The 16,679-nt window shown below is 43.4% G+C and overlaps 1 protein-coding gene across 3 annotated transcripts in view; it reads right to left on the bottom strand.

The window, feature by feature from the left end:
- Nucleotides 1–234: 234 nt before the first annotated feature.
- The window catches only part of ATP8A1 (ATPase phospholipid transporting 8A1), a 210,943-nt gene continuing 194,498 nt past the window's right edge, over nucleotides 235–16,679 (bottom strand). For 2 of the 3 annotated variants that reach the window (XM_034770950.1, XM_034770948.1), the window contains 3 exons: nucleotides 8,913–8,974; nucleotides 1,255–1,311; nucleotides 236–685 (listed from right to left, as the gene is read on the bottom strand). In XM_034770950.1, the coding sequence (XP_034626841.1) occupies nucleotides 560–685; nucleotides 1,255–1,311; nucleotides 8,913–8,974 (245 nt within the window). In that variant the 3' untranslated portion in view covers nucleotides 236–559. Of the gene's footprint in view, nucleotides 686–1,254; nucleotides 1,312–8,912; nucleotides 8,975–16,679 lie in introns of all 3 variants that reach the window. The other variant, XM_034770949.1, reaches the window with a different exon arrangement.

The raw sequence follows: 16,679 nt of genomic DNA, 5'->3' as shown, positions 1-16,679 counted from the left end.
CGGATCTGGCATCCCAAGCCCCAATTCCCTGCCCCAGGCCCCTGCCCGCACCCAATTTCCCTCCCAGAGCCTGCACCCCACATCCCCTTCCACGCCCCAACCGCCAGCCCCGCACCCCTCCTGAACCCAAACTCCCTCCCTCTCTGTTAATTGGCATTTTTCACTTACCAGCACCCCCTATGCTCCCAACATGCTGGATAAAACAGCCTTTCCTGTACTATCAATCTTACAACTAGATTAGGTATTGGTCTCCCACTTTGCTGTGTGATGTAGTCACATAGAGAACCCTTTTCTGCTGCTGTTGAACTAATTTTTATAAGAATGTACAAACCTATGTTCCTTTAACAAGACAATAATAACAGAGCAATTAGACATAGATAAATCTATAGATATGTGAGAAGCCTGCCCAATACACTATGTCAGTGTTCAAAAATTCTCTCAAATACTGGGAAATATCCTCACAATTTTCTCCTGTCCCTGCGGCAAACAGTGCAATCCAATAAAGATCAAACCTAAATGAGCATTTCAACCACATTTTATGCAGAGATTTGGAGATTAGTTAAAAGACACACATTACCTCCCCAGACATGTCAGGTGCCATGGGAATGACAGGCCACAAGGATGAGTAGACTCCAAAAAACACTATCCAAAGTGCAATGCTTCCCCATATTGCTATATGGCTAAACTGAAAAACAGAATAATCAAAACATATTTAATATTTTTTCAGTCCCTACAATGAGTTCAGTGCTATACAGAACACTCTAAGAAAGATGGTCTTTTTCCTTGGAAGTTTACAGTGCAATTCTGACAAATGGGATTTTCAAAAATGCCCAGCATTGGCCCAACTCTGTGCCTGCTAAGCAAATGGTAAAACTACTACTGTCCCTTTAGTTGTAGCAAGATAATACTTATTTTCAAAAGTAAATTAAAAACATTCCCATACAGCTTAGTGAGAACATCTAACTTGTGCTTTACTGCATAACCAGGTGATATTATTTTAATTCTTGTCCTAAGTTCCTCCTCTTCATTGCTTTTCATTTTTTTTGACCCACAATATTTTATCATTTCAGAGTATATATAAGATCTTTGAGGCATACACTGTATCTTTACTTGATACTGTAAAGTGCATAGCATAATTTGAGTGATAAATGTAATAATGATTAGTGGCAATTAATAATAATGTAATAAGGAAATTTAATCTATCACATATTTCTATTGTGTACTTGAGAGCATGAATAATAAGCATTTTCTTACCAAGGTCCAGTATGAAGTCTCTAATCCAGCTTTTAAACACACTGTTATCACCACAAACTATTAAAAAAGGAGAGAAATCTGTTATTTTTCTTTAATAAGTCTGATTGTCTTCAGACTATTATTGGAACACAGGAATTCAAAATAAAAGGACCCACAAAGGGCTTATGTTTAACATTTAATGGTAATGCACATGAAAAAAATCATGTGCATTATTATACTGTTTATGACCCATTAAATAGCAATCATGCATACGGTATCTTAAAACTTATAAAACATGACTTTCATTCCTTTTTTATAAATGGAAAGGAGCAAGATGAATGAAATATGTACAAAATTCTACAATGATCTCTACTCTTTGCATGTCAATGTACAGCATACACATCGTCTTAACTGCTTAACAGACTTTGCCCTTAGAGTGGTGTTCTGTGTTCTCTCTCCAGAAGCTCCCCTCAGTCTAGGAGCTATGCTTATGCTCAGACTGGCTATGTGAGTCTCTATCCAATTTACGAATGGTTTCAGGTGCTGGCTTTGCTGCATGAGCTGATTCGGGCAGTTGGTACAGAAGCCTGAATTGTCAGTGCCAGAACTACTAGTGATGTGGCTGTTGATGCTGAGGTAATTGGTGCCAAAGCAGTCATCAGCACTGACTCCGCCAGTATCCTCTTTACCTTCTTTTCACTGCTCCCAGAGTACAGAGAGAGTTTGAGGGAGTACTGGTCAATGCTGGTTTATCTGGTCTCACTCTAGTCCTAACTGTTGCCTTTGGGTCCAAAGTGAACCACATGAATTGCTCTAGTAGATGTATGTTGAGCTGCACATCCCTAGACTTGCGTGTCCAGGCTGAGAAGGACTAGCACACCAAGCACTTATCTGGGATGTGGCTCTCCCTTAGTGTTCCTGTTCAGTCTCCCACAATTCTGCATCTGTGGGCTGCTCTCCTTACTCCATAGCTCACCGGAGATTGATCACTGTTTCACCATTGCATGCTCTGGCCATGCCCACTCTGCTCCCACTTGCTGCAAGCTTTTCCAAAGCTGTAAAACTTGTGTAAAATCACTAACACATACTCCAGAGGTTATGAAATAACACTGTACATTAGACCAAGAAAGCCGGTCATATGGTAATGGTGTCACTTAGTATCTGACCTTTGGCTCATGAGCCATATAGGGTTGGCAGAATTGTGGGAGATGCTGCTAGCACAAAGGAAATTATTGGTAAGAAATTGTCCATTCTGCAGCCCAGTGTCTCCTACAATTATGGACATCTGGGAAGTAGCAAGAAGTGAACAGATATAGGGAGGGTTATGAAAAAAAGTTCGATAGGAAAGGAAACAAGGAAGTACCCCCCTCTTTGCTCAGAAGACTTATTTCTGGGCCACCAGATGCAGCACCTTCCTGCCAAAGGAGACCTCTGCTGAAGACAGAAAATCCATCTTATAGTGCTTAATAAACGTGTTAGCTGTAGATCAAGATGCTGCTTTGCAAATTTCTGATGTGGACAAACTTGCTTATTCAGCTCATAAGTTTGCAAGGGATGTCATGGAGTTTGCCTTGATTCCTTCTGGAACATGAACCTCTGATGATTTGTAGGCTATGACAATACATCATCTAATCCAGATAGCAGTGAAGGACTTGGAAGGTCTGAGTTCCTGACGTTTTGGATGGAAGGACACAAATAGAGGGCCTGATCTTGTTGATTATGTACACTTGAGATATATTTTCAATACTCTTCTGACATCTAAGATGTGCCAAATCTTTTCAGTCGGAAAATGTGGTTTTTGGACTGAATGAAGGAAGCACAACCTCTTGAGAAGTGTGGATGGAGGAATCTACCTTAGGAAGAAAGGATTCTGGTGTCCTGAGCACTACCTTGTCCTTGTGGAACACACACTAAGGCTGCTGTATAGATAAAGCTGCCAGGTCTGACAGCTACTGAGAAACAAATCTTAATAGATAAATAAAATGCCAACACTGAAGTCAAAGGCTCTAAGAGATGGCTTGTCCAGGCCCTCAGATTATAGATTATATTTTGGAAAGAGTGGCCTGACCGCTGGTCTGACTAATCAGACTGCTCAAAGGAATCTGGCTACCTGTACATTGTCTGCCATTGTCTACAGGACCCTGCAAATAGCACAGTAGTAAAGAGCAGACACCTGATGTGCAATGGTACTGGGCTGAAAGGCTCTGTCTATGCCTTCTGGGATTTGCATTGTGCTTTGGCACTAGTTGTTGAATCTGGACCACACAGAAGAGCACACTTTTAGTGTCCATAACTTTCATAGACAAAAGTATGATCTTAATAAGTCTGGACAACAGACTGAGCCCTCTAGTGCTTCCATCTGAACAGCCAGGCTGATAGTTGAAGCCGGTTCAGATCAGGATGAAGAATAGGACTTTGCAAGAGAATGTCTGATCTTCACAGAAGTTAGAGTGGAGGCTCCAGGTTCAGATCTATCTCATCTGAGAGTCAAAATCTTCTTGGCTAACGAGTTATCAGAATTATAGTAATCTATTCTTGTTTTACTTTCTGGATCACCTTCCCCAGTAGCGGAAAGGGTGGAAACACTGAAGTAGGCCCTGCAGCCAACTGTGTGATAAGAAAAGCTCCATGTTTGTCACGGAAGTCACGGATTCCGTGACTTTCCGTGACCTCCGTGACTTTTGCAGCAGCCCACGCAGCCTCCCGCCTCCCAGCAGCAGTAGTTTGGGTGTGTGGGGGATCAGGACTGGGGATTGAGGTGCGGGGCAGTGCTTACCTGGGGGGGCTCTCTGGAAGGGCGACAGGAAATCCCCTCCCTCAGCTCCTAACTCCAAGTACTGCCTTTGCCCGTAGGCACTGCCCCCACAGCTCCCATTGGCTGCAGTTCCCAGCCAATGGGAGCTGCAGAACCGGGGTTTGGGGCGGAGTGGAGGCAGCATGTGGAGCTAGTAGCTGGAGATCGCCGCTTCCCAGGAGCCAGGTAGGGAACCTGACCCCAGCCCTGCCAACCGCCCTGCACAGCATCTGTGGCGGTCCCCTGGTGGCGACCCTCCCTCACCCTCCCCTTGGGGGGCCCCCACCCGAGCTGCCTCCCTGCAATTTTAGTCAGGGTATATAGTAAAAGTCATGGACAAGTCATGGGCTGTGAATTTTTATTTACTGCCCGTTACCTGTCCATTACTTTTACTAAAAATACCCGTAACTAAAACATAATAGCTTAGTGATAAGGCATCTGTCCCCAAAAATCTGGGGTCTACCTTCCTTGTGAAGTATTTTGGCATCTTTGTGTTCATATGATTTGCAAACAGGTCAGTCAAAGGTAGGCTGAACATCCAAAAAATGAGACTGAAAACTGCTTGATTCAGGCACCACTCAGAGTTGTTGACCCTGAACCAGTCAGACCCTATTATATGTAGATCACTCTGAGGGAAAGGAGAAACTGCTCCATCCACCTCATTATTTCCACTTGTATTGCCAGATTCCTTGTTCCCCCCTTCATTGTTTAAATATGCAACCATAATTATACTGTCTGATTGAACTAGGACATGGTTCCCTGCTAGGATGGACTGGAACAGTTGCAGAGCCAGTTTGACTGCTCTGAGCTCTACAAAGTTTATGCTGTGAGTCTTTTCCTCTGGGTTCCAGAGATCCTGGGTTGATCTGATCTCCAAATGAGCTCCCCAGCCCCTTAGGCAGGCATCAGTTGTGAGAGCTAGAGGATCTGAAAGGCAGACGGGCATGCCTTTGCAGACATTGTTGTGGGCTGATCACCATTGTGGGGAGTTGAACATGTGTGTCATAACTCATACTTGATCTTTCATGTGTTCTGGGACGTGGTCCCACACTTTTGGGATGAAGGCTTGAAGATGTCTGCTGGGTGACTGACCCATGGAATGATTTTTACACATGACACCAGGAGGCCTAGTATTTGGAAACAGTGCTATGTTAGGCCTTTTGCGGCTCCAGAGCAGGATGATAAACTCCTGGATTTTCTATAATCTTTCTAATGATGGGTAGAACTTTGCTATGATGATATCTGTGTATATAGTCTGTGGTGGCACAATTTGATGGGGATATGGAGATATGTGTCTTCTAGATGCACTGAGGTCAAGTATTCCTCCCAGGACAGGGATGACACCATAGAGGCCAGCGTCTCCATTCAAAACTTCATTTTCTTCATCTATTTGTTAACCCTTTTGAGTTTGAGTATGGCTCTGATACCTACCCCACCTCCCCCGCCTTCCTGTGAACTTCTGAATGATGAAGAAGATAAAATAGAATCCAGAGAACCTTTCTTCTGTGGGAACACACTTTATCACTCTCATATTCAGAAGATGAGATATTTTGTTCAGGACGAGATTGTGTTTTGAAGGGTCTCTGGAAACTGGCACCTGGATCAAGAATGAATGGGATGGAGCCTGCAGCTTGAGGAAGTATCCCTAGCTCACTATCTCCCTGATCCACTTGTCTGTAATCAATGAAAACCATTCCTTTAGGAAATGGGAAATTCTACCCCCAGCTTCAGCTCTGGGTGGAGGCCTATGTGACCTGGGACAAAGTGGATTGGTGGGGGTTCAGACTTCTCTGGACTTTTCTCCCAAACCCTGATTCAGTTATTTTCCTTTGGAGAATCTGTTGTGCCTGTGCTGGTATCTCTGAGGATGAAGGGCAAAACGAGTGACTCTGTCTGAAGGTTGGTCTATATTCTCTCCTTAGGACACAGAGTGAACAAGGGAGAGACCGTCTGGATTTTGCCACACTGTCAGCCACCACCTTATCCAGCTTTTCTCCAAAGAGGAGGCAGCCTGTAAACTTGGCTAAGCAGAGGACCTGCTTAGAGTAAATAACCACTTTCCAGGATCAAAGCTCTGTGGCACCTGGTTACTGTGCTGGAAGCCATGGCTTGGGCTCAGAACCTCATTGCATCTAACGCTGTTGCTAGGGGTGACTTTCTTTAAAATAGAAAGAGTCAGGGTAATCTCTGTCCTTATGGACTTTAAGATCTTCCAGCCACGAGAGAGATGCTCTTGTAAAGCAGGAAGGAGGACTGAAGGGGTATCACAGCGGCGGTGGAGGATTTTGAGGGAAGAAATTCACTCTAAGACTTACTCTCAGGAGCCTGTTCAGGTTGGATTTGAATCATGGAGACAACCTTATTGCACCTAGTCTAGAACTTCTCAGAGGGGCAAAAAATCTTTGTTGTATTTTTCCCCAATCCTGATCGGACTTGGAGTCCAATAGCTCACCATCCTCAGTGGATGAGAGGGAAGAGGAGGAGGAAGAAGAGTCGAAGGACTTTTCTCTCCTGATTATTTTGATTTTTTTCCCTTTTCTGCCTTTTTTGATTTATCTCTTTTTGCATGCTTTGGGAGTGTGGAGGCTCTGCTGTGCTATGGTGAGGCCTTTTACAGCTTGCCTTCTTTAGTGCTTGAAGCCCTCTCAAGGGATCTGTCTCTGAATCATACCTCATTGGCTCCCCTTCCCCCTGGGTCAGACTCTTCATGGTTGACTTGGAAGGGAGAGGGGCTGATTAGAAGCCCTGCTTTTTTCCCCAGGGCACTCAGGACTCACTTTAAGACTTGGGGCAGGGAGAACCTGCAAGTCTTTCTTTGTTCTGTAGAGGCCCTTGGAACTTACTCCCCAAGTTGAGTGGTGAGGGTCCTCCTTTGCTTTTGGAACTTCGCCCTGCTCTGCACTGGGATTCCCGATCCATTATTCCTCTGCTGAATCATGGCTGCTTTGATGGGTAGAGGACTCTACCTGCCCGTTTGACTCATAGCCCTGGGACCTAATGGACTTTAGGGTTTGTTGGATAGGTGAAGGCTAGGCACAACTCGTTGTCTGCCAATCCTGGGAAGGATGCCTCATATATAGATCACGACTTGGATTTGAACCAGTGCTTTCTTGGCAGTTCTGCCATACCTGCATGGGGCAGAGGAGCTGGCAGGGAGATAGATACTGCAGAGGAGACTGAGGGTGGGTTATACTCCCAGACAGTTAACCAACCCCTGGAGGAGGAGGACTGCTGAAATGGAAGAACACTGCTCCTCATGCCCAAGAATGGGGCAGATATTTAAAAAAATAAATAAAGGTGAAGGCAGGAGCAACTGAAGCAGCCAAACTGTCTGCTGCTGTGGAGGCAAAGACTCTGGTGGGAGTGGAGGGGACAAGGCCACAGCGTGCAATGCCAAAATGCTGATCCGCCTTCAGTGAGCTGCAGGGTGAGGAGAGCAGCCCAGATATCCAGAATTGTGGGAGATGCTGGGCTGCAGAAGAGGCATCGGCTGTGTCCATCCTTGATGGGGATCAGTCCACTGCAGGAGGCCAGGTTTGTATCCTGAGGGCTTGGACTTCACCACAAGGTGTAGTAGTTGGCATGAAAGTGTGCAGGGGGACCGAATGGTTTTTCTCTCTTTTTTTTTTTTTTTTTTTTAAAAAGGTACATCCTTTAGAGAAAAAGCATGACGATAATATTCTTCATTAAAAAGGTTGAAAGAACTGATTTAAGGGCTCTGAAGGTCGGACACTTGCTGGGTTCTGTCTTGCTGTCATGGGTGGTAGAAGGGAACTGAGGGAGGAATGCAGACACTCTGTCTTTCATGCCTTTTCATGGGAACACATAGAGGCACAGGGAACATACAGGCTCCCACAGACACTGCCATTTAAAAAAATCCAATCTGGCACGTATGCAGTGCATACACCTCGACAGTACTATCCACACTGACACAGACTTTAAGAACAATTGACTATTCTGGACTATTTCCTCCTGTTTCAATTCAGATACTTCCCATTTCACTAAGGATATGAGCCTGATAAGGATGTATGCTTGTATTTCTCTAGCAGGATTTCTTTTGTTCTGTGCATATGGAAACAGGAACATTCTTTAAGGGAGTCAATCCCTATCTTAAGAGAGGAAGGGAAAAAGGTGCAAGTAACAGTATGAGATTGCTGCTTTTAATGACTCGAGGAAACCCTCAGTTGCTGAGTTGAGAGAGGTATTTAAGAAAATGAAAAACATGTTTTTATTCCATTACCTAGTACAGGGGATAGAAAACTAAAGAAAAGAACAAACCGTAATTAATAAACAAAAAGAAAGTAACAGGTGAGTGAGTTAAGTTTCTGGTTACTTCTGACAACTTAGATGCCTCTATGGGGAACATCTAGCAACTCCTTGATAGTGCCCCATGAGTCAAGGCCAATATCTTCTCCAAGATTAAGAGGAGGAAGAGAGAGTTGTGTGTACACAGGGCCCCAAACCAATTTCCCAGCTGATTCAGCTGGGGTCTGTCCCCCAGGGATTTACATGCACCATGGAAAATGCCAGGAAATTACAATCCTCATTCTTTCCTTTGCACAAAAAGGGCAAACAGGCCTATCCTTTCTCCCTTATTTTGTGAGCTTGCTGGCAGAGAACCAGAGTCTGCAAATTATGCACTTCAGAGGATCATCCAATTTGTCCATTTATTCTCAAGACACCACATTGTTTTTTACATGGAAGAGTTGACACAAAGAAAGAAAAAGTATAAATAATATTAGAAACATCTATTTAAAATATAGGCATTTAATATATCATTATTAAGTATACATATATGGAATGAAGAAGAAGCAAAGTTAAAACAGAAAGAGACTAGAAAAAATAACCAGCTAATAGAACACCAGACAATGGCAGCAAGACTTACAGTGTAAACAATGTTTCCCAAGAGCAGGTAGTCTGAAGTTTTACCATTGCCAAATACAGTACCTGCAGGGAAAAAAAAGAATGATGATTTTTTAAAAAAAGATTTATTTATGGGATATTCCCTGCAATTCTGTTTTTGTAAAGGTATAGTCTAACAGGACTTTTTCTGTTGGGTACTGGGTCTGGTGCTTCCAACACAAGACAAGGCAGAATTTCCTGAAATGAATGCCTTTTAGTCATCTTTAGTAGTGGTGACCAGTGACTGGTCAAAGCAGGGAGAGAGCAATTATTAATGCCTTAGCTCTCCAGAACTTTCCAGCTATAAATTATGTAAGAAACAATAGCTTCCTATAAAAGCTAAATATATTTTTTAATCACAGAATTTACAAACACAATAACTTCCCTCAAGGCATATATGAAGTATACATATTTTTGGATATGATACTGTCTGTCTGCCTGCCTATCTATCCATCTAAGCAAACATGTTTCTGGAATAGGGATAGCCAACTCTTCTCCCTTAGCATTTTAATTCTTTTTTGGGATGTTTGTTATTTGAGCTGGCCAAAATTGGACAGTTCTGTGATTTTGTGTATTTAATGTATTTGTATACAAGTTTGTGTGTGGATATACACATCTTATATACACTAACTTATATATACACACCTTTACCCCGAAATAACGCTGTTCTCGGGAGCCAAAAAATCTTACTGCGTTATAGGGGAAACTGCGTTATATCGAACTTGCTTTGATCCCCTGGAGCGCACAGCCCCACCCCCCCGAACGCTGCTTTACCACGTTATATCCGAATTTGTGTTATATCTGGTCGCGTTATATCGGGGTCTAGGTGTATTACCTCATATACAAAGATAAGTATCTGTGCATATAAAAACACATTTGCAAGGCTTCCTGAAACATGAATTTTGAAGCAGTGCCTTCACACTTGTTTATACAGAACATACTTGATTGTCTACTTCCAGCAGTACCAGCTTTTAAGATCACAGTTCTCTGAAGGATCTTAGTATGTAGGATAATTGTATATAATTGATAATTCTATATGCATCCGAAGAAGTGGGCTGTAGTCCACGAAAGCTTATGCTCTAATAAATTTGTTAGTCTCTAAGGTGCCACAAGTACTCCTGTTCTTCTTTTTGAGGATAATTGTAGTTTCCAGAATACTTAGGTGTTGTGCCTGGAAAGACCAAATTGACTGAAGCATCTCTGAGTGGACTCCTCATCCTAAATGGGATGTATTGGTGCTCACTAAAATTTGTGTATGTTCAATATAGAAGCATATCCTATACTGCAGTACAGTTGATGCTGAGTACAGCATTAACTGCACCTTACACTGCAATCAAACTATAAAGTTTATTATGTTGTACAGATCCCAATCACTTTAGCAATGGAAAGGAAGCACTACTGTATGTAATAATTTTAATAGTTTTTTTATGAAGCAAGGAGGGGACACAAAAAAGGAGTGGGATGAGATACCTGAAAGAAAAAGGAGACAGGTGGTGAGAAAGGGGAAGAAAAAGAAGGAAAATTTGGGTTGCAGTAAGGAAGGAAATAATGGCCAAGTCAGAGGAAAAAAAGAGAGGGGAGCTCTTTTCCTCTTTAGTCAGTTTGGGTTGAGAGCATGAGAAAGATACAGAACTCAACAGGCAGGTAGTCACAGTCTGTAGTAGAAAGTATACTGCACAATCCACTTTTTGCTACCTTGTCTTGCATTAGGTTTATTGATATTCTGTTGATTAATTTCATTATTTCACTGTTTGTGAATTTAAACATTTTACTTGTTATCCCTTTATATTCCTTTTACAAAAGGCTGGAACAGAAATTAGTTTTATCATGCATCAGAAGTGCTTCTGACTCTCCCCTTCAAAAAAAAAAAAATCACTAACGGTTCATCAGGATACTGGGATGTCAGCAGTGTCATACTCAAGAATCATAAAATTACTTTTTACTGACATAATTACAAAATTATGACAAAAAGCCTTATTTTAGGAAAACAGGAAATCCCAAAGCTTAATCAGCCTTCAGGTTGTTTAGTGACCATTGCAATAGCTGCTGTTAGTGACAGCTCTTCTGTTGGTTGACAGTGAAAAAACTGGTACTGACACAGCTACAACTACACTGCATATTGAAAAAACCTGACAGACAGAGGGATTGGGGCTATTACTACTTGCTGACATGATATATGTTGCTGCCACAAAAGCTATAGATGTGGATGTTCCTGCCTGCTTCAACACTAGATATACAGATGACCAAGAGAGGTGCACAGATGGAGTAGACGCAAATAGAGGGAGTTTGCTTGGAAGTTTGCGTAGGGCCCAAAGATTTTTTGCCTTTCAGCCTTCTGGGAACAGTAAATACATCAACTGAAGAGAAGAGGCTCTTGATACATTAAAAAGGAAGAAAATTTGGACAGTGAGGGAACAGCTGTTGTGACCTGCACAGGATGTGCCATGTTTGTCTTTCTACCGGAGGACAGAAGCGACTTCATCTGAATGAGTGCAAGCTGGTTTCCATACTGGAAGAAAAGATTAAAGGACTGGAGACCCAAGTATTGACCCTGCATTGCATCAGAGAAAATGAAGACTTCCTCGATAGAAGTTAGGATTTGGTATTGTGGATACAGCATGCTGAAGAATCAGAGAGGGCAATACAGAGGGGACTGAAGAACAAGGAAGAAAATTGGCAGAGTGTGACCTCCACAAGAAGAACCACCAATATACCCCTAACCCAGATAGATCTAAGCAACCGCTTTCAGACTCTCAGCACAGGTACTACTGCTAAGAATGCCTTGGAAGTGTCATCTGAGGGAAGAAATCAGAAGGAGACCCTGTTGACTAGAAGGCATGGGATGTGCTGTCCTAGGGATGGAGTTCCATGACCACCATTCCCAAGAGGAGGAGAACAGTGGTGGTGGTCGGGGATTCCTCCTAAGGGAGATAGAGTCATCCATCTGCTGCCTGGACCAGGAATCCCAAGAACAGTGCTGCTTGCCCAAAGCTAGAATTTAGGATGTTATTGAGATCTGCCAAGAAACATTAAGCCCTTAGACCACTACCAGTTCCTACTTATCCACATAGGCATCAATGATACCGCCAAGAGTGACCTTTTATGGATCACTGCAGGACAACATGGTTCTGGGAAGAAGGATAAAAGAATTTGGGGCTCAAGTGGTGTTCTTGTCCATCCTCCCTATTGAAGGAAAAGGTCTGGGAAGGGACCATCAAATCGTGGAAGTAAATGCCTGGCTACCCAGGTGGCATTGGCGAGAGAGCTTTGGCTTAATCGATAATGAGCTGATGTTCCAGGAAAAAGGATTACTTTGTTGAGATGGGCTCCATCTATCAAATACTGGTTAGAGCATCTTTGGACATCGTCTGGATAACTTGATGAGAGCTTTAAATTAGATCTTATGGGAGATGGTGGCAAAAATCAGGCCAATGCACATCTAAGCTCAAGTAATGAGAAGGGAAAGGGGCTAAATTCTGGAAAAGGGACTAGAAACCACAACTGAATTAAAAAGGCAAGAAGAAAAACAACAGGGCAGTCTGCAAAATATCTTTGATGCCTGTATACCAATCCAAGAAAAGTATAGGGAATAAGCAGGATGAACTACAAGATATGAAGAAAACTATGACTTAATTGGCATTACAGTGACTTGGTGGGACAACTACCATGATTAGAGTACCAGCACTGAGGGATATAGAGTACCAGCACTGTTCTAGAAGGATAGGTATGGGAAAAAAAGGAGGATTTGCGCGGTATGTCAAGAATGTATACACTTGCTCAGATTCAAGAGCAAGTGAGCGGCAGATCTACTTAAGTGTCTCTGGGTGAGGGATGACCTACTCATAACTAAACTAGGAAATACAGCCTAGAAGGAGCTAGTATAAGGTGGGTGCATAACTGGTTGGAATAGTCGTGATGTTATGGTGGTCGTCTATTCCAGACCACAAAATGAGGAAGAGTAAGTGGTGAGGCATTCTACAAGCAGGTAACAAGATAATATCTTGTATATAAGGTATTTCTTGACTTTAGTGTGGCTTTTGATACTGTCTTGGATGACCTACTCATAACTAAACTAGGAAATACAGCCTAGAAGGAGCTAGTATAAGGTGGGTGCATAACTGGTTGGAAAACCATTCCCAGACAATAATCAGTGGTTCACAGTCACGCTGGAAGGGAATATCAAGTGGGGTCCCACAGGCAGGGCCGTCCCTAGGGGTGTGTGGGGCCTGGGACATAGGTGCCGAGTTTCTAATCTGCCAGGGGGTCCTCCCCCTGGATCCGCTCAGTCCCCAGCGTGCTGCTCCCTCGCTCCTCTCCCCTCCCCCCCAGTGCCTCCTGATGCCGCAAAACATTTGATCTGTGGCAGGTGGTAGGCGCTGAGAGGGAGGGGGAGGCACTGATTGGCGGGGCCCGCAGGAGGGCGGGAGGCGCTGAGGGGCGGGGAAGGTTCTGGTGTGTGTGTGGGGCTCTTCATCATCCTGCCCACCCGCCTGCTGCTTGCCTCCCTGTTCGCCTCCTCACCCTGCTCACCCGCCCGCTTCACCTCTCAGCCTGCCTCCTCACAATTTGAAGCATGGCCCTCCCCAAAGTGCAGGGCCTGGGGTGGTCACCCTGATTCGCCGTAGCTAAGGGACGGCTCTGCCCACAGGGATCAGTTCTGGGTCTGGTTCGGTTTAATATCTTCATGAATGATTTATATAATGGAATAGAGTACACTTATAAAGTTTGTGGATGATACCAAGCCGGGAAGAGTTGCAAGTGCTTTGGAGAATAGGAGTAAAATTCCAAATGATCTGGATAAACTGGAGAATTGGACTGAAGTAAATAGGATGAAATTTGATAAGGACAAATGCAAAGTACTCCACTTAGGAAAGTACAATCAGTTGCACACATACAAAATGGGAAATGACTGCTTAGGAAGAGGAAGAAGTATTGCGGAAAGGGATCTGGGGGATCATAGTGGATCACAAGCTAAATATGAGTCAACGGTGTAATACTGTTTGCAAAAAAAGCAAACATCATTCTGGAATGTATTAGCAGAAGTGTAGTAAGGAAGGCACAAGAAGTAATTCTTCTGCTCTACTCTGTGCTGATTAGACCTCAGTTGGAATATTGCGTCCAGTTCTGGACACCACATTTCAGGAAAGATGTGGACAAATTGGAGAAAGTCCAGGGAAGAGCAACAAAAATGATTAAAGATCTAGAAAACATGACCTATGAGGGAAGATTGAAAAATTTGGGTTTGTTTAGTCTGGAGAACAGAAGGTTGAGAGGGGACATGATAACAGTTTTCAACTACATAAAAGATTGCTATAAGGAGGAGGGAGAAGAATTGTTCTCATTAACCTGTGAGGATAGGACAAGAAACAATGGGCTTAAATTGCAGCAAGGGTGGTTTAGGTTGGAAATTAGGAAAAACTTCCTGTCAGGGTAGTTAAGCCCTGGAATAAATTGCCTAGGGAGGCTATAGAATCTCCACTGGAGACTTTTAGAAGCAGGTTAGACAAACACCTGTCAGGGATGGTCTAGATCAGGGGTCAGCAACCTTTGGCACGTGGCCCATCAGGGTAATCTGTTGGTGGCCACGAGACATTTTGTTTACATTGACCATCCACAAGCATGGCCCCCTGCAGCTCCCAGTGGCGGCGGTTCGCTGTTCCCGGCCAATGGGAGCTGCGGGAATCGACACAGGCCACAGGGACGTTGCCGGCCCCTGGTCTAGATAATACTTAGTCCTACTAGGAGTGCAGGGGACTGTGCTAGATGACCTCTCAAGGTCCCTTCCAATTCTATAATTCTGTGATTAGCTAACATACATGAGCTAGTATTAATGCGGGATTTTAACTTCCCTGATATCTGTTGGAAGACTATTACAGAAAAGCACAATATGTCCTTCAAGTTCTTAGCATGTGTAGGGGACAACTTTCTGATTCAGAAAGCTGAGGAAACAACTGGAGGGGGGTCATCCATTTTGGATCTGGTTTTGACCACCAGGGATAAATTAGTTGCGAATGCGAAGGTAGTCAGAAACTTGGGAGGAAATGATAATGATGTGATAGAATTCAAGATTCTAAGGAAAGGAGGACAGTAGAATACCAAAACAAGGACACTGGACTTCAGAAGGGGAGATTTCAACCAACTCAGAGAAATAGTAGGCAAGGTCCCATGGAAAGACCAATTAGGAAGAAAATGAGATGAAGGGGGCTGGCAGTTCCTAAAAGATGTAATACTAGTGGCTCAACATCAAGCTATTCCAATGCAGAGGAAAGATAAGAAGAACCACAGGAGGCCAATATGGCTGCACAAGGAGCTTTTTAGCTATCGAAAACACCAAAGGGGTATGTCACCAAGGAAGTATACATGGGAATAGCACAAGAAGTTGGTCCAATAAAAGATCTCACCCACCACATGTGTCTGACGAAGTGGGTATTCACCCACGAAAGCTTATTCTCCAATACGTCTGTTAGTCTATAAAATGCCGCAGGATTCTGTCACTTTTTACAGATCCAGACTAACAGCGCTACCCCTCTGATACTTATCACCCACTTTGTCTCTCTAATATCCTGGGAGAGATATGGCTAAAACATAGCATATTTGAGTTCATGTCATCTGACCAGTTCACCTAATGGCTGCATGTAGAGGTTGAATGGGACTAGAGAGAGAATTGATCCTTGTGGGACTCCATAAGTGAGGGGTCCAGTGGTGGGGGTTCAGTTTCCCATCACTTCTCACTGGATACATCCTTCCAGGAAGGACTTACACTAAAATAATTTATTTCTCTGGACCCCCAACCTCTCTCACATGGAACAGTATTATCTCATGGTCACAGTGTCAAACACTGCAGAGAGATTTAGGAGGTGTAACTCAATGTCTGCCTAACAGCCATTGACAGGAAGAGATTATCCATCAGTGCCATTAAAGCAGTTTCTATCCCTTATCCTGACCTAAATCCAAGTTTTGCCAGGTCTAGGATATTTGATATGCTTTAATTAAATACGTTTGTAACCAACCTTGGTCTTCTCTATGAGTATGCTCAGGAATCAAAGGTTTGAAACTCAGAAGTAGTTGGTTAGAACCAGTGTTCCAGGATGGGTTTCTTCAATGTGGGTTGAATTATTGGTCAGGCTTGACAAAGCCCTGGCTGGGATGATTTAGTTGGGAATTGGTCCTGCTTTGAGCAGGGGGTTGGACTAAATGACCTCCTGAGGTCCCTTCCAACTCTGATATTCTATGATTCTATGAAGTATGTAGGGACAAGAACAGGAAAGACAAGGCAAAGAATGAGTTACATCTGTCAAGGAATGCTAGAGACAACAAGAAGGGGTTCTTTAGATATGTCAGACAAAAAAGAATGATCAGGGATGATGTGGATCTGTTGCTCAATGGAGAAAGTGAACTAGTAATGGAAGATGATAGGAAGGCAGAGCTGCTCAATGCCTACTTTGCTTTAGTCTTTTCACACAAAAAAATAACCTGACCAGATGACTAGCAAAGTTACTATAGACAATAAAGGGGAAGGGATGCAGATCAGTATAAGTAAAGAACACGCCAGAACTTCTGACCAATTTGAATGAATTCAAGTCAGTGGTGCCTGATGCTATTCACCCCAGGTTGCTGAAGGAATTAGCTGAAAAAAAAAATGTCAGAGCCACTGGAAATAATGGATGCAAACTCATGGATGACAGGAGAAGTCCCAGAAAACTAGAGAAGGGTTTATGTACTGCCCATCTTTAAAAAGGGGAAAAAAGAG

This window comes from Trachemys scripta, chromosome 5 (assembly GCF_013100865.1).
Source record: "Trachemys scripta elegans isolate TJP31775 chromosome 5, CAS_Tse_1.0, whole genome shotgun sequence".
Lineage (NCBI taxonomy): Eukaryota > Metazoa > Chordata > Testudines > Emydidae > Trachemys > Trachemys scripta.
Note: the sequence above shows the minus strand (reverse complement) of the source record. Positions and strands in the feature narration are given on the sequence as shown.